The following is an 18,099-nucleotide window of genomic DNA, read 5'->3' on the forward strand; positions in this document are numbered from 1 at the left end:
GCAGGCACCGAGCCCAGCAATAACCCTGGAGGAGGAAAAAAAAACCAAAGCATTTCAGGCCTATAACATTAAAGACTTTATAGACTCCACCCCATGGGGAAGGGAAACAAAAAGAAAAATGAACAAATGGGATTACACAAACTGAAAATCTTCTACACATCAAAAGAAAATTCTATAAACAGGAAACCCAGAAAATAGATTTTGAAAATAGATTTTGAAAATAGATTTTGCACACTGCAAGACAACTGCTGACATTCATCATTTGTAAAGAACTCATATACCTTAACAAGAAGAAAAGAAATACGTATAAAAGTTTGCAGACCACAAATATACAACTACCTAATATATTACAAAGGGGCCAAAACCATTCAATGGGGCAAAGTAGATCTCTTCAACAGATGGTGCTGGGAAAATTGGACAGCCACACTGAGAAAAGTGAAACTAGGGAGTTGGGCGGTCGCGCAGTGGGTTAAACCAGGTAGCACAAAGCGCAAGGACGGGTGTAAGGATCCTGGTTTGAGGCCCCGGCTCCCCACCTGCAGGGGAGTCGCTTCACAAGTGGTTAAGTAGGTCTCCAGGTGTCTATCTTTCTCTCTCCCTTTCTGTCTTCCCCTCCTCTCTCCAGTTCTCTCTGTCTTATCCAACAACAACAGCATCAATAACAACAATAAAATAAATAAATAAAATATATTTTAAAAAATTAGTTAAAAAAGTGAAACTAGACCACTGCCTAACACCATACACCAAGGTCAAATGAAAATGGATTAAAGATAGAGATATTAGGGAGTCAGGCGGTGGCACAGTGGGTTAAGGGTACATGGGGCAAAGCGTAAAGACCAGCGTAAAGATCCCGGTTCCAGCCCCTGGCTCCCCATCTGCAGGGGAGTCACTTCACAAGTGGTGAAGCAGATCTGCAGGTGTCTGTCTTTCTCTCCCCCTCTCTGTCTTCTCCTCCTCTCTCCATTTCTCTCTGTCCTATGCAACAACAACGACATTAATAACCACAATAATTCTAAACAACAAGGGCAACAAAAGGAGAGAAAAAAAGAGATATAAGACCAGAAACTGTAAAATTTATAGAAAAAAATATTGGTGATACTTTGCAGGATCTTCACATTAAAATTGTATTTGGAGACAACCGCCCTGGGCATAGGAAATGAAAACAAGAGTAAATAAATTGGATATCATGAAACTAAAAACCTTCTACATATCAAAAGAAAACTACACAAGGATAACCAGGAAACCCAGTCAACGGGAGAAGATATTTTCATATCACACATTAGACAAGTGACTGATACCAAATATCTAAACAGAATTGGTACATATCTACAAAAGAAGCAAAAATAACCCAATAAAAAGTAGGCCACATGAGACAGAACATAATGTGCACATGTACCCATAAGTTAGGGGAATACATACACCTTAAAGCAAAAGTGTACAATAATTTGCAGTGACCCAATAAGTGCAGCAAGCAAATAGAAAGACCTAAAAAAAAAAAAAAAAGACAACATAAAATGATATTTATATACTTTTCCCATATTTGGAAGCTACTCTCTGCCCTGACCCAGCTCTCTAGTGCTATTCCCAACTCTGACACCATCTCCTCAGATAATACCTTTGGTCCACCTGCATGTTAACTGTCATGCTCAGGCAAAAATTAGCAAAGCCATAGGCCCCTTGGAATATACCTAAAATAGACCTACTAGCTTTTTCCAAAATGGAGACCCCAAATCCCATCTGCTTTATTCTTGCCTTTAGGTTCATGACTATTAAACAATTTGTTCTACTTTACCTTACTGCTTTTTAGCCACCAAGTTGCAGATGCTACCATGATGTCAAACTGACTTCCCTGGACAGATAACCTCACCAATGCGTCCTGGAACCTTACCTTTCCAGAGCCCTGCCCCACTAGGGAAAGAGAAAGACAGGCTGGGAGTATGGATTGACCTGCCAATGCCCATGCTAATCAGGGAAGCAATTACAGAAGCCAGACTTTCTACCTTCTATACCTCATAATGACGCTGGGTCCATGCTCCCAGAGGGATAAAGAATAGGAAAGCTTTCAAGGGAGGGGATGGGATATGGAACTCTGGTGGTGGGAACTGTGTGAAATTATACCCCTCTTATCCTATGGTCTTGTTGATATTTTTTAAATTTTATAAATAAATAATAATTAAAAAATAAAAACAAATATAAAAGAGCTCACTCAAGATTGAATCCTTGTTCCATAACTACAGTCCCCATTGTATTGTGCCAAAATGTGTGTTCTTTTTATGTGCTCAAGTTTTTGAAATTAATATTTGAGATACTTTCACTTATTCCCTTAGTGGTGGTTATTACAAAGTGTGTGACAATTATAAATATAAAATGCTATGAATCACAAAAGAGAAATGGGAGTTTGGTATTTGGCCAGCAGATGGAGCCAAGCTCCCCAAAATTTTTGCATCAGACTAAAAAAGGAGTAAAAATCAGTTGAAGTTAAAACAAACAAAAAATCAGTTGAAGTTAAAACAAACAAACAAAAAAAAGTAGGCCAAAGAACTAAACAGTTTTCGGGAGCCGGGCCGTAGCGCAGCAGGTTAAGCACAGGTGGCGCTAAGTGCAAGGACCGGCATGAGGATCCCGGTTCGAACCCCGGCTCCCCACCTGCAGGGGAGTCGCTTCCCAGGCGGTGAAGCAGGTCTGCAGGTGTCTGCCTTTCTCTCCTCCTATCTGTCTTCCCCTCCTCTCTCCATTTCTCTCTGTCCTATCCAACAACGACGACATCAACTACAACAACAATAAAAAGACAACAAGGGCAACAAAAGGGAAGATAAATAAATAAAATTACAAAAAAAAAAAATGTTAAAAAAAAAGAACTAAACAGTTTTCTAAAGCAGAGATACACATGGGCCACAGACACATGAAGACATGCTTCACTTCACTTACAGTTAGAGAAATGTAAATTAAAACTATGCTGATACGCCATCTCACACCTGAGAGAATGGCTTAATTAACAAACCAAGAGAGGACAGGTGTCGGAGGGGTTGTGGAGAAAAGGGAACTTGGCTTCACTGCTGATGGGAATGCAAACTGGTGCAGCCCCTTTGGAAGACTGTATGGAGAGTACTTAATTAAAAAAAAAAAAAAGGAAGTATCTTATGATCCAGTTATACCACTGTTGGGTATTTATCCAGTGGACACTCAAACACTAATTCAAAGGGACACAGGCACCCCTATGTTCAAAGCTGAATTATTCATAATAGCCAAAGTGTGGAAACAGCCTAAATGACTAAAGAAGTTATGGGATATATAGTCCATGGGATACTACTCTACAATCAAAAAAGATGATACTGTGTCTTTTAGGACAAGATGGATGAAATTGGACGTGACTATGCTTTGTGAAACAGGTAAAGAGATGAAGGGGTCCCATCGGTAGCACAGTGGGTTAAGCACACCTGGCACAAAGCGCAAGGACCTGTGTAAGGATCACGGTTGGAGCCCACAGCTCCCCATCTGCAGGTGGGTCGCTTCACAGGTGGTGAAGCAGGTCTGCAGGTGTCTGTCTGTCTGTCTGTCTCTCTCTCTGTCTCCCTCCCTCTCTAGATTTCTCCCTGTCCTATCCAACAACAACATCAATGGCAACAATAACAATAATGACAATAACAAGGACAACAAAATAGGAAAAAAATGGCCTCCAGGAACAGTGCATTCATAGTGCAGGCACTGAGGCCCGGCAATAACCCTAGAGGCAAAAATAAATAAACAAATAAAGAGATAAAAGACAACTGCCAGATGGTTTCACTCATACATGGAATTTAGAGATGTGATTTATATGAACTTGCCAAAGAAAGAAAAAAAAAAATAGGGGGCCAGGCAGTAGCTCACTGGGTTAAGCACACATGGTGCGAAGCACAAGGACCCATATAAGAATCCTGGTTCAAGCCCCGGCACCCCACCTGCGGGAGGGGGGGGGGTCGCTTCACAAGCAGTGAAGCAGGTCTGTAGGTATCTATCCTTCTCTCCCCCTCTGTCTTCCCTCCTCCCTCAATTTCTCTCTGTCCTATCCAACAACGACAGCAATAACAACAACAATGATGAGTAACAAGGGCAACAAAAGTGAAAAAATAGCCTCCAGGAGCAGTGGATTCCTAGTGCAGGCACTGAGCCTCAGTGATAACCCTGGAGGCAAAAAACAAAACAATCAAACAAAACAGAAGTAAGCAAACTATAAGACTTATGAGAACTATGCTGGTTATCTTTGGGATAGTGAGGATACAGAACTTTGGTGATGGGTGTGATGTGGAACTAACTACACATTGTAATCTTACAATCTTGTAACAAACTAATAATAAAAAATTTTAAAAACTGGGCAGAAAATATGAATAGATAAATAAAGAACATTTCAAATAGTTCAATAAAGAATGACCCTGAGTCCATACTTCCAGAGGGATAAAGAATAGGAAAGTTGGGAGTTGGGCGGTAGCACAGTGGGTTAAGTGCAGGTGGCGCTAAGCTCAAGGATCAGCGTTAAGGATCTGGGTTCGAGCCCCTGGATCCCCACCTGCAGGGGAGTCGCTTCACAGGTAGTGAAGCAGGTCTGCAGGTGTCTCTCTTTCCCACCCCTCTCTGTCTTCCCTTCTTCTCTCTATTCCTCTCTGTCCTATCCAACAACAACGACATCAATAACAATAATAACTACAACAACAATAAAAAACAAGGACAACAAAGGGGAAAATAAATAAATATTAAAAAAAAGAATAGGAAAGTTATTAGGGGAGAGATGGGATATGGAGTTCTGGTGGTGGGAATTGTGTGGAGTTGTACCCCTCTTATCCTATGGTTTTTGTCAGTCTTTCCTTCTTATAAATACAAATAAAAAAAAAAAAGAAGAGATACACATGGTCCAGATATATGTGGAAATGTTCCAGCTCACCTAACTTTAGAGAAATGCAAAGTAAAACCATATTGAGATTCTACCTCATAGCTGTGAGAATGAGCTCCAACAATAAAACAAAAGAGAAGTATTGGAGAGGATGTACAAAGAGAGGAGTTCTACTACACTGTAGGTGGGAGTGAAAATTGCTGTAGCCATTATGGGGAACAGTACGGAGAATCCTTAAGCTAGTACAAATGGAAATACTTTATGATCTAGCAATTCCACTTCTAGGCATTTACTCAAAGGCCACAATACTACTAATTAGAAGGGATATAGGCACCTCATGTTCATAGCAGCTTTATTCATAATAGCAGGAACCTGTAAACAATCAAAATGCCCTTCAACAGATGACTGGATAAAAGTTATAGGACCTCAGGCAGAAGTTGAAAAACAAGTTCAGAAGAGCAAACACCAGTAGAATCTGAACTGGAATTGGCATATTGCACCAAAGTAAAAGGCTTTGGGGTGGGTAGAGGAGGGGAATACAGGTCTAAGAAGGATGACAGAGGACCTAGTAGGGGTTGTATTGTAATATGGAAAACTAGGAAATGTTATGCATGTACAAACTATTGTATTTACTGTCGAATGTAAAACATTAATTCCCCAATAAAGAAATACAAAGTTTATAGGACATATTCTCAACAAGAGTATTCAGCACACACACAAAAAAAAGATAATATCTTGGCCTTTGTGAATGGAATTAGAGATTATGCTTAGTGAAGCAAAGTAAGGAGGTAAAAGATGGTCTTACTCATTTGCAAAATATAAAGGATTGAACATACAAATGTGGAAAAAATATCAAAATATATCTAAGGCTGTGGGAGAACTGTAGTGGTTATATATAGGGGTGGAAGTGGGGACTCAGGCCTTTGGTGATGGGAGTGGTAAGGGAAAAAAAACTTGGGGGGTCTGATACAAAGTAAAAATGTATGCAAGGGGCCAGCCAGGTGGTGGCACACCTGGTTAAACACTCACAATATAGTGCACAAGGGCCCAGGTTCAAGCCCATGAAGGGCAAAAGTTTCATGAATGGTGAAGCAGGTATCTGTCTGTCTATCTCTCTCTGTCCCCATTCCCTCTCAATTTCTCTGTCTCTATCTAATAAATAAGTACTTTTTAAAAAGTGTATATATGTAAAATGAAACCACTATAAAGCATTAACCCCCCCCTTAATACAATAAATAGATAAATAAATAAATAGAAGGGAGAAAGAGATACACCTGCAGCACTACTCCACAACTCGTGGAGCTCCCTCCTCAAGGGTGGGAAATGCAAGCTTAACCCAGGTACTTGAATATGATAATGTTTAAAGATTAAAAAGGGGAGTCAGGTGGTAGCGCAGCGGGTTATACGCACGTGGTGCAAAGCGTTAATGGACTTGCGTAAGGATCCCGGTTCAAGCCCCCGGCTCCCCACCTGCAGGGGAGTAGCTTCACAGGCAGTAAAGCAGGTCTGCAGGTGTCTGTCTTTCTCTCCCCCTCTCTGTCTTCCCCTCCTCTCTCCATTTCTCTCTGTCCTATCCAACAACGACGACATCAAGAACAATAATAACTACCACAATAAAAACAAGGGCAACAACAAAAAAGAAATAAGTAAATATTTTTAAAAAAATTTTAAAAAGAGAGAAATTATGTTCTAAAGAACATTTTTGCATAATTCTACCACTATTGGTGGAATGTTTTTGTTTCTTTTCTCTACACAGAAAATAAGAAAAAACAAGGAAAGATACCATAGTAACACTAAAGAAATTTCCTTTTTACATGTCCTTACGTGATGTTGGGAGTCAGGGACTAGGTCTCCAGGTATGGGAGAGTTACACTGTGACATCTCAGCTATTTCTCCATGAGGATCATTTCTGGAACCATCCATTCCACCCCAGTTCCATGGCTGCCAGTTCTTAGCAACATCGCCCCGCCAGATATTCGCCGGGATGCGGCATCATCTAAGTTCATTTCCCACGTCTACGCTCGACCGGACCTGCCAATATACGCGGATATCTTCGCCCACCCTGTCCAACGCTTGACGTCTCGTCACCCAATCTGGTCCCCTACGCCTACACTGAACTTCTCTGTTCCAGACTCTTGGAAACAGAGTTGGCAGTCAGCTGAGGTCAAGAACAAACACCTCATCACAGACCCCTGCGAGCGTCAACCCGGCTTTGACCTAGCACGTTATGATCGGGCCCTCCTCAATCGCTATCGAACAGGCCATGGCCGGTGCGCCGCTATGTTCCATCGCTGGGGAGCCAGAGACGACCCGAACTGCCCCTGCGGCTCCAGACAGACTATGACCCACATAGTCAACGACTGCCACCTCTCCAGATTCAAAGGAGGTCTCGAAACTTGACATCAGGCTCAACCTGACGCTGTTGACTGGCTACGGAAGAAGGGCAAACGCTAGAAGAAGAAGAAGCTATTTCTTGGGTCCTCAAAACATTTTTACAGGGTCTGCATGGTAGCACATCCTGTAGGGTGCCTAGTATATCATGTGCAAGGCTGTGGTTCAATTCCTTTTACCTTCCCCCCACACACACCTGCCAGGGGAAGCTTCACATGTGGAGGAACAGTACTGCTGGGGGTTCTCCCCTTTTGTTCTTCCCCTCACCCACCGCTAGGTATATCTTGGAAGTTAAGGATGATGACAATGTGCAGGACAATGTGTGATAATCCTGGTGGAAAAAACAATTTGTTGATAAGAGAGGAAAATCAAAACTGGTGAAGAAACATTTACTATCCGAAATACAACTCACTCAGGGAGAAAAAGGGAAAGTCTATGATCAAGAACAGGTCACTTACCTGAGAAACTGCCATCTTTCCTTCTTTATCTGATTTCCCCTTCAGGCCGGAAAGTGAAGAAAAAAATCACAGCAGTCGCTTGAGATTCTGCTTTAAATTCACCAGTACAACCTCTTCACTTGACAGCACTGCCCCTACAGAGAGGACATCCCCATGCATAAAAGGTCCAAACGTTCTAGTTCTTTAATGCCAAACAGAGATTCGAGAGCAATGACCAAATCCATGAAGCTCACACTGTGTTTCTTATTTTCAGAATCCCTCCCCAACTCTCAAGTTCTACTGCAACTGGGAATATAAACTGGAGGGGTGGGGGGGGGGTGTCACCTGATTAAGTGCACATAGTACTAAGTGTAAAGACCCATGCAAGCATCTGGATTCAAGTCTCCAGCTCTCCATCTGCAGCAGGGGAAGCTTCATAAGCAACAAAGCAGGTTTGCAGATGTCTATCTTTCCTCTCCCTCCCTATCTGCTCCTCTTCTCTCAATTTCTGTCCTACCCAATAAAAAAGAAAAAAAAAGCCATCAGGAGCAGTGGATTTGTAGTGCTGGCATCGACTCCAGCAATAACCCTGGAAGCAAAAAAAAAAAAAAAAAAAAAAAGCAATATGAACTGTTGACCCAGGAGATGGCACAGTGCAAAAAGCATTGGATAGGGAGTCGGGCTGTAGCGCAGCGGGTTAAGCGCAGGTGGCGCTAAGTTCAAGGACCGGCGTCAGGATCCCGGTTAGAGCCCCCGGCTCCCCACCTGCAGGCAGGTCCCTTCACAGGCGGTGAAGCAGGCCTGCAGGTGTCTGTCTTTCTCTCCCCCTCTCTGTCTTCCCCTCCTCTCTCCATTTCTCTCTGTCCTATCCAACAACAACGACATCAATAATAACTACAACAATAAAACAACAAGGGCAACAAAAGGGAATAAATAAATAAAATTAAATTAAATTAAAAAAAAAAAAGAAAGAAAAAGAAAAAGCATTGGATTCTCAAGCATGATGTCCTGAGTTTAACACTTGGCATTACGCGTGCCAGTGATGCTCTGGTTCACTCTCTTCTTCCGTCTATCATAAATGCATTGATTAAAAAAAAAAAAAAAACTGGTTCGACCCCCAGCTCCCCACCTGCAGGGGAGTCACTTCACAAGCGGTGAAGCAGGTCTGTAGGTGTCTCTCTTTTTCTCCCTCTCTCTGTCTTCGCCTCCTCTCTCCATTTCTCTCTGTCCTATCCAATAACAACGATGTCAGTAACTGCAACAATAAAAAAAAAAAAGCTGAACTGCACTGACCTGTTCCATCCAGAGTCATGAAGAGAGACTCTTTACTTTCTCTTTGCCTGGAGTCAACTCTACTAACATACTTGAAGACCTTTCTCATTTAGCCCAGTGTTGGTATTCTTCATAGTGGCTTGGTACCCTTCCCCCCCATCTCTAGTTGATTGTGGTTTGGTCCTGCTAGTTTGGCGGGTCTGCTTGTCCCCGCCCTGAGGAACCCCGAGAGAGTTCCAGAGTGACAGAGTTTGAGAGTTCTTGGTGCCGCCATGTGAGAAGGATGCAGGAGAGTTCTGTTTGGTGATTAGTTTGGTTTAGTTTATGAATCGTTGTTCCTGAATAAAGAAATACAGCTTCCCTGCCCAGCCGTGTGTCCTCGAGTCTCTGTTACCCGCCCGTGAAGCTAGCCCGGCCAGCTGAAGCTCCAAATTAAAACAACAGCCCAGGACTGACCTTAACATTGCTTGGTACACTGAATTAAAACAGTGATATTCACGGTGAAACTGAAACAGAATGAAAGGAGGGGAGGGGTACAAAAATGACATTTTCTAAAATTCTATAGTTAGAGATAGAGATGCAAAGAGAGAGGTTGGGATCTTTGGTGCCTCAGGCATGAGGTTTTTTTGTATAACTATTATGCTATCTCCCCAGCCCGAGACTTAAATAGTCTTATGTTGAGCTGGAGAGAGCATAGAGGTCATATAAAAAGAAACTCATGTAGGGCCAGGCAGTGGTGCACCTAGTTAAGTGCATAAGAGTTCAAGCCCCCTGTCCCACCTGCAGGAGGAAAATTTCATGAGTGGTGGAGTAGGGCTGCAAGTGTTTCTCTGTTTCTTTCCCTCCCTATCCTTCCCCTCTCAATTTCTATCTCTATACAATAGTAAATAAGTAAATAAATAAAAAGTAGATTAAAAAAAATTCATGCTTGAGGCACCAAAGCTCCTGGGTTCAATCCCCAGAGTCACCAGAAGCAGTTGAGCAGTCCTCTAGTAAGAATAAAATAAGTAGGGAGTCGGGCGGTAGAGCAGCGGGTTAAACACATGTGGCGCAAAGCGCAAGGACCAGCGGCAGGATCCCGGTTCCAACCCCCAGCTCCCCAACTGCAGGGAAGTCACTTCACAGGCGGTGAAGCAGGTCTGCAGGTGTCTCTCTTTCTCTCCCCCTCTTTTCTTCATTTCTCTCTGTCCTACCCAACAACAACAATAAAACAAGGGCAACAAAAGGAAATAAATAAAATAAAAATTAAAAAGCAGTTTTAAAAAAAGAATAAAATAAATAAAATTATATTGCCATTTATCAGATTATATTTCTCTCTATAATTGCATTAAGTCTATCCACAGACATTCAAGAATACTTTCTTTGCACATTTATCTTTGTTATTCAAATTAAATACCTTAGCCCATACACTAGTACTTTTTTTTAAATTATCTTTATTTACTTATTGGATAGAAACAGTCAGAAGTCTAGAGGGAAGGCATCATAGAGAGGGAGAAAGAGAGACACCTGCAGCACTGCTTCACCACTTGCAAAAAGCTTTCCCCCTTCAGGTGGGGACTGGGGGCTTGAACCCGGATCATTGTACACTGTAACATGTGCACTCAGCCAGGTGCGCCACCATCCAGCCCCACACTAATACTTTCTAAGAAATGTAGACTCAGGGCTACCAGGAAGTATGGCCACAGAGTAACAGACACAGAGACTTTCCCACAGAACAGAGATTGACAGCCATTCAACTTAACAAACCTCAGTGAATTATAGCTAAGACATCCACAGTAGTCCTGTAGCCTTAGCCACCAAGTTGGAGATGTTACTTTAATTCCATCCTGATCTTCCTGGGTAGATGACCTCATCAACATGACCCAGATCTCATCTCTTCAGAGCCCTCTCTTACTAGCAAAATACAGAAACAGGCTGGCAATGAAAAAGGCTCCAGTGTCCATGTCCAGTAGAGCAGTAATTATAGAAGCCAGAACTCCTTCCTTTTGTACCCACAAAGGAATTTTGGCCCATATTCCCATAGTGGGGAGAAGATAGGAGATGACCAGAGGGTTCTGGACCCCAATTCCACCAGGACCCAAAATGTTTGTTACCAGAATCTTTGTTTTTTTTCTACTGAAGGAGAAGGAAATCTAGAAAATGCCTGAGGAAGTCAGGCAGTATTTCACTAATCTAACAAAGAAGAGAGAGAGAGAGAGAAAAAAAAAGGGCATTGGGGCCAGGTGGTGGCACACCTGGCTAAATGAACATTATAGTGAGCCAGGAACCAGGTTCAAGCCCCTGGTCCCTATGTGGCAGGGGAAAGCTTTGCAAGTGGTGAAGCAGGACTGCAGGTGTCTGTCTCCCTCCCTGTCTCCTAGCTCCCATCTCAATTTCTCTGTCTCTATCAAATAATAAATAAATATAAAAGGACATTCAGAAGTAGAAATAAGTGTAGGTGTGACTTAGAAAGTGAAGGCAGGTCCCTTGAGAAAATGGACAGAAAAAAATATATATATAAGGAGAGAGAGACATAGATATATAGATATAGATATATAGATATGAAGCCAGTCTATATCTGTGACACTGAGGGAACTAGTGCAGTTTCCACTGCAGGGGATGGGACCACACAAAAATGGTGGGACCAGTGTGGCATTATACCCCTACCCTATCTTAAAGTTTTACAAATCACTATTAAATTAGGGAGTCAGGCTGTAGCACAGTGGGTTAAGTGCACTTGCAAGGAACGGCATAAGGATCCCAGTTTGAGCCCCCGGCTCCCCACCTGCAGGGGAGTCGCTTCACAAGCGGTGAAGCAGGTCTGCAGGTGTCTTTCTCTCCTCCTGTCTGTCTTCTCTTCCTCTCTAGATTTCTCTCTGTCCTATGCAACAATGACGACATCAATCACTTCAACAATAAAACTACAAAGGCAACAAAAGGGAATAAAGAAAAAAAATTTTTTAAATCACTATTAAATTATTAATAAAAAGTTAAAAAAAATAGAAAGGGAATTTGGACTCAGAATCTACTCTGAAACCCGAAACCAATATTTGCACAAAATAATGGTCATAATTACTATTATTAGTAGTAGTTACTTCTCTGGGTAAACAATGTCACCAATACGTACCAGAACCTCACCTCTCCAGAGCCCTACCCCACTAGAAAAAGACAGAAACAGGATGGGGACTGGTCTCTTCCACTAGGAATATCAACATCAGCCTTCTTTTTAAAAAATATTTACTTATTTCCTTTTTATTACCCTTGTTTTTATTGTTGTTGTAGTTATCTTTGTTGTAGTACTCTTTGGCAGAGTAGGATGACCTAGCCTCCCTTTGAAGAGTGAGACAGTCCCTACCATACCTGTTCTACAGTGAGGGCAAGGTTCTATAGAGGCCCACAAAAAGGCTAAGGTTGGGATTCGGGCAGTAGCGCAGCGGGTGCAAAGCGCAAGGACCGGCATAAGGATCCCGGTTCGAGCTCCTGGCTCCCCACCTGCTGGGGAGTCACTTCATAGGCGGTGAAGCAGGTCTGCAGGTGTCTGTCTTTCTCTGGCCCTCTCTGTTTTCCCTTCCTCTCTCCATTTCTCTCTGTCCTATCCAACAATGATGACAATAATAACTATAACAATAAAAAAACCCCAAGGGCAACAAAAGGGAATAAATAAATAAATTATATAAAAAAAGAAGTTTCCGGGAGTCGGGCTGTAGCACAACGGGTTAAGCGCAGGTGGCACAAAGCACAAGGACCGGCATAAGGATCCCGGTTCAAACCCCGGCTCCCCACCTGCAGGGGAGTCACTTCACAAGCGGTGAAGCAGGCCTGCAGGTGTCTATCTTTCTCTCCTCCTCTCTGTCTTCCCCTCTTCTCTCCATTTCTCTCTGTCCTATCCAACAACAGCAACAACAATAATAACTACAACAATAAAACAACAAGGGCAACAAAAGGGAATGAATAAATAAATAAAATAAATATTAAAAAAAAAAAGAAGAAGTTTCCAATGGAGGGGATGGGACATGGAACTCTGGTGGTGGGAACTGTGTGGATTTGTACCCCTGTTATCTTACAATCTTGTTAATCATTATTAAACACCAATAAAACAAAAATCAGAAAAAAAATGAGAAAAAGGTATATAGATGTAGATATAAAGTCAACCCATATCTGTAACATTGGGAGAACTACTGAAGTTTCCATGCAGAGTGTGGGGCCACAGAAACATAGTGATGGGAACAGTATGGAATTATATTCAAGTAATATATTCAAATTTTATATTTTATACCCTATTATATTCCAATTTTGTAAATCACTATGAAATCACGAAAACATTTTTTTTTAAAAAAAAGGGAAATTGGACTCAGAATCTACCCTGAAATTCTGAATCAATAGCTACACATTATTTATTTATTTATTTATTTATTTTTGCCTCCAGGGTTATTGCTGTGGCTCAGTGTCAGCTCCTGAGAGCCATTTTTTTTTTTCTATTTTACTGGACAGGACAGAGATAAATTGAAACAGAGGAGGGGGAGATAGAGAGGGAGAGTGAAAGAGAGACACCTGCAGACCTGCTTCACAGCTTGTGAAGCATCCCCTTTGCAGGTGGGGAATAGGGGATAGAACCCAGATCCTTGCATAGGTCCTTATACTTTGTACTATGAGTGCTTAACTGGGTGCACCACCACCAGGCTATCATTATTGTTGCTATTATTACTATTATTATTTGTCTATAAAGTTATTTTTATGGAAAGAGTGCCTGTGTTCTCTGAAGGCTACTGAATCAAACCCAGGGTGTGTGGATCCTCATTCCCTAGGAGGGCACAGACTTTGCTTGATGGGAAGCTCTTTCTCCCCCTCACTGACTCCCTGTGTCATGGGATTGGCCTGCAGAAGGGCAGGGTCTGAGGCAGGGGTCCTCATGTGTGTCCCTGCCCTCACCCTTCTGGAATAGCCACTTTTTACACTGCACTGCCAGCCCCTCAGCTTTTTACTTTGTTTTGCCCCTACAAAAATTTCCTTCTGTGAAGACCATTCTCTGAAAACTTGCTGTATTATCTCTCTGCTCTGTCACACAAACTCCTTTCAGGGGATGTCTCTGCTTCCTGCCACCTGATCCCAGGGCTCACAGCCTCTGCTAGACCTCCCTTCCCAGATGCTCTGGACACAACAAGGACCTGTGCAACCCAAATTTACAGGTCCTTTTTCAACCTCAACAGAGAGAAACAAGGTGGAGATGGAAGAAGGAAGAATAGTATGAGAAGAGACCAGGACAGAGGCTCCCTGGCCACCTTTCTCTTTGGGTCTGGAGAGAGTCAACCATTCTTATCTCCTCTTTTTCTGCTATAGCTGTGTGTTGCATGGAGTCTGGGCCTCCTGGAACTCCTGGGCCTTCTTATTCTCCTCAAACAGATGCCTGAGAAGGATATCAGTGGTAGCAGCCCCTTATCCCCATCCCAACCCCTCCCCTTTACTCCCTGTTCTGAGGTAGAGTCCCTTTGTGAGGGGTCCTGCAGACCTTGACCCCAAGCTGTGAGCACAGAACATGACCCATGTCCTCAGCTCTGATTGCATTCACTTCTCTGCTGCAGGGAGGGACACAAAGACAGAGGAGGGAAAACTGACAGTCATGTATGTGGCCTAAAAACTGTCTCAAGAGTGTGAGAGGCTGGACTGGGCAAAAAAAGATTTTACACAATGAGATGTTATAGAACTATGAGGACCTGCTCTTCTGGGGAGAAGGTTTCATATGGAGTAAGATTGTATTTTTACCAGCTTTATCCAGAAAATTCAAAATGTTTTTGCAAAAATTCAAGCATACTTCAAAGTAAAGATAGTCCTACAGTGAATATCTCTGCACCTATGCCCTAGCTTTAATAACTGTCAATTTATAGTTAATCTTATTTTTTCATACTCACCTCCCCAAACTGGATCTATTTATTTAGTTTTAGAAATAACAAATTTGGGGGAGGTGAACAGGTGGCATACCCAGTTTTAAGGGTACATGTTGCCATGTGAATGGACTTGAGTTTAAGCCTCGGGTACCCTCCTGCAGGAGGGAAGCTCTATGAATGGTGCAATGATGCTGTATCCCTCCCCAGTTGGACTCCCCTCTCAATTCTTTTAGATCTGGATTGGGGTACCCCTCACCAAAAAAATAAAGGAAGAAAGAACGAAGAAAACAAAAAGAAACAGATAAATCAGACTATAGGGTGCAGTGGTGGAGAGTGAGTGCATTCAGTACAAGGCTTCCTTTTGGGAGATGACATATTCTGCAAACAGAGTTATGGTCACATAACACTGTGAATTCTGAAATTTCAATTTAAAGTGTCAAAATATTTACTTTATATAGCTACATTATAGTTTAAAACATAGAGCAACATAGGTTTATAACACTATGGTGGTTATCCTGGGGGGAGGAATGGATTGGAGTTGGGATGGAGGAAGGACATAGAACTGTGGTAGTGGGCATGGTGTGGAGCCATATCCCTGTAACACAGACATGAAAAATGAAAAAAATGGAAGTCAGGAGGTAGCGAAGTGGGTTAAGCACACGTGGCGCAAAGCGCAAGGATTGGCATAAGGGTCCGGTTCGAGCCCCCGGCTCTCCACCTGCCGGGGAGTTGTTTCACCGCCTGTGAAGCAGGTCTGCAGGTGTCTTTCTCTCCCCCTCTCTGTCTTCCCCTCCTCTCTCCATTTCTCTCTGTCCTATCCAACAATGATGACATCAATAACAACAACGATAACTACAACAATAAAAAACAACAAGGGTAACAAAAGGGAATAAATATATATATATATACAACAAAGCCAGTCATGGTGGTCATCATACTTATTAAATATTTACCTCATTTAGAAAGGGGTAAATAGCATAAGGGTTATGCAAAAAGAATCTCCTATTAATGCTCCAAAGTCCCAGGTTTAGTCTTCTGCACCATCATAAACCAGAGCTCAGCATTACACTGGTAAAAATAAAATAAATACAAGAAAATAAATCCTGAGTTATGCAGTATTGATAGCCCAACCCAACATCTATGGACAAGTAGATACAAATAAGAAAATTAGACTGGAATGTGTTGAAATTAAACTAACATATTTATATCTATACTGAAGATACTGAATTAATTCCTATGGGATGCTCTGCTCTGTGGCCTCTCAAAATTCAGCACAAATGGATGTGCAGTAAATTTGGGATGTTAAAATATATATAGGAGTGAATTAGGAAAAAAAAGTGAGAAAGTAATTTTAAGCATAAAATTATAAGAAAACTTGAGTAAAAATATAAATTTATATTGATTCTAAATTAAAAATAAAAATAATTGTCATTGGGAATTGCAAAACTCAATGCCTGCATGATGAACCCATTGCTACAGGCATTTTTTCCCTTTTTAAAATTTTTTTATTGTATTTATTTATTTTCCCTTTTGTTACCCTTGTTTTTTACTGTTATTGTAGTTATTGTTGTTATTGATGTTGTTGTTGGATAGGACAGAGAGAAACAGAGAGAGGAGGGGAAGACACAGAGAGAGAGAGGGAGAGAAAGACACCTGTGGACCTGCTTCTCTGCTTGTAAAGCGACTCCCCTGCAGGTGGGGAGTCAGGGGCTCCAACCAGGATCCTTACGCCGGTCCTTGTGCTTCGTGCCACCTGCACTTAACCCGTTGTACCACTGCCTGACTCCCGGCATTTTTTTCCTTTACCTTTATTTTTCTTTTATTTGATTTGATTAGAGAGAGAGAAACTGGGAGTGGAGGCATAGGTAAGGAGGAAGGGAGGGAGAGAGAGCTATGGTACTGCTTCACCACTAGTGAAGCTTCCCCTACAGTTTTAACACAGGACCTTGCTCAGCTAGCCTTGTGAACTCAACTAGGTGTGGTAATGTCTGGACCTCAAACAGAATCAATCATATCTCATTACTTGGAATAGGTTCAAAGATGTCCCTGAAATGAGTGACTTGATCACAGTCTCTGATGCTGTGCCCTCCATTTAGGAGGCACAGCAACAATGAACATTATGCTCTGACCTTTCTCTTATGCCATTGTAGAGATCAACACGAACACCTCTGACTTTAAATTTGACACTGGGCATTAATATCAACAATTCATTTAACAAATACCATAATCCTTTAGAGAACATCTTTCTTTGGTTCATGGGGGTGCTTTTTACTTCATCTTTCTTGTCTAATAGTTCTTAGTACCACCAACAATAATACCAATAATTTAAGTTCATTCTTGCCTTGCTCTTGGCTGCAATGGGTGAGTGAAGGTGTGTATCACTAGAAAGGTGCCAGAAGGTATTAGAGTAAGGCCTCATGTGGTACTTAGTGTGCTCAGGGTGCCCTAGACAGAGATGCAGGTTATCTGGGTGCTATAGGAATTTTATATCAGAGGTAGTAATCATTGTCCCATTTTGCAGCTTCTTCTAGAAAATATATTCTTTTTTTTTTTTTTTTTTGCCTCCAGGGTTATTGCTGGGGCTCAGTGCCTACACCATGAATCCACTGCTCCTGAAGGCCACTTTTCCCCCCTTTTGTTGCCTTGCTGTTGTAGCCTTGTTGTGGTTATTATTGTTATTGTTGATGTTGTTTATTGTTGGACAGGACAGAGAGAAATGGAGAGAGGAAGGGAAGACAGAGAGGGGGAGAGAAAAACAGACAACTGCAGACCTGCTTCACCGCCTGTGAAGCGACTCCCCTGCAGGTGGGGAGCCGGGGGCTAGAACCGGGATCCTTAAGCCTGTCCTTGCGCTTTGCGCCACGTGCACTTAACACGCTGCACTACCGCCCGACCCCCATGTATTCATTTTCTAAGGCATTTCATCTAGCAATTTCTTCTAGAAGGCTGAATGTTAGGTTTTCAGGGGAAAATAGTGTGTGTGTGTGTGTGTGTGTGTTTGTATGTGTGTGTGTGTGTGGTGTATGTGTTTGTGTGTTGTGTGTGTGTCTGTGTCATACTGTCCTAATTATAACAGTCAGAAACATAAAAAACCTGCTGCCATTATTTCAGGAATAAGACCTCAATTTTTAGCAGATATTGAACCACTATGGAATGCTAAAAAAATCCCACAGGTGAGAGAATTGTACATCTGGAAAAAGAAAACTGAATATTCCTCAAAGACTTTACTTATCATTCTTGACAAAGACAACTGAATTTGGATGAGAGTAGCTCC

General features: G+C 42.1%; 1 protein-coding gene across 12 annotated transcripts in view; it reads right to left on the reverse strand.

Annotated features, from left to right (window-relative positions):
* LOC107523444 (zinc finger protein 709-like) overlaps positions 1–18,099 on the reverse strand; it is a 511,405-nt gene that overhangs the window by 281,407 nt on the left and 211,899 nt on the right. For 5 of the 12 annotated variants that reach the window (XR_009547353.1, XR_009547354.1, XM_060182096.1 and 2 more), the window contains one exon: positions 7,714–7,847. The exons of 3 other annotated variants lie outside the window; for them this stretch is intronic. Coding sequence is in view for 6 of the 9 variants with exons in the window: in XM_060182096.1 (XP_060038079.1) it covers positions 7,714–7,728 (15 nt within the window). In the remaining 3 variants the exon portion in view is untranslated. Of the gene's footprint in view, positions 1–7,451; positions 7,587–7,713; positions 7,848–8,985; positions 9,083–9,420; positions 9,471–15,778; positions 15,894–18,099 lie in introns of those variants that run through there. 4 more of the 12 variants (XM_060182099.1, XM_060182095.1, XM_060182092.1 and 1 more) reach the window with 4 other exon arrangements.

This window comes from Erinaceus europaeus, chromosome 23 (genome assembly GCF_950295315.1).
Source record: "Erinaceus europaeus chromosome 23, mEriEur2.1, whole genome shotgun sequence".
Classification (NCBI taxonomy): Eukaryota; Metazoa; Chordata; class Mammalia; order Eulipotyphla; family Erinaceidae; genus Erinaceus; species Erinaceus europaeus.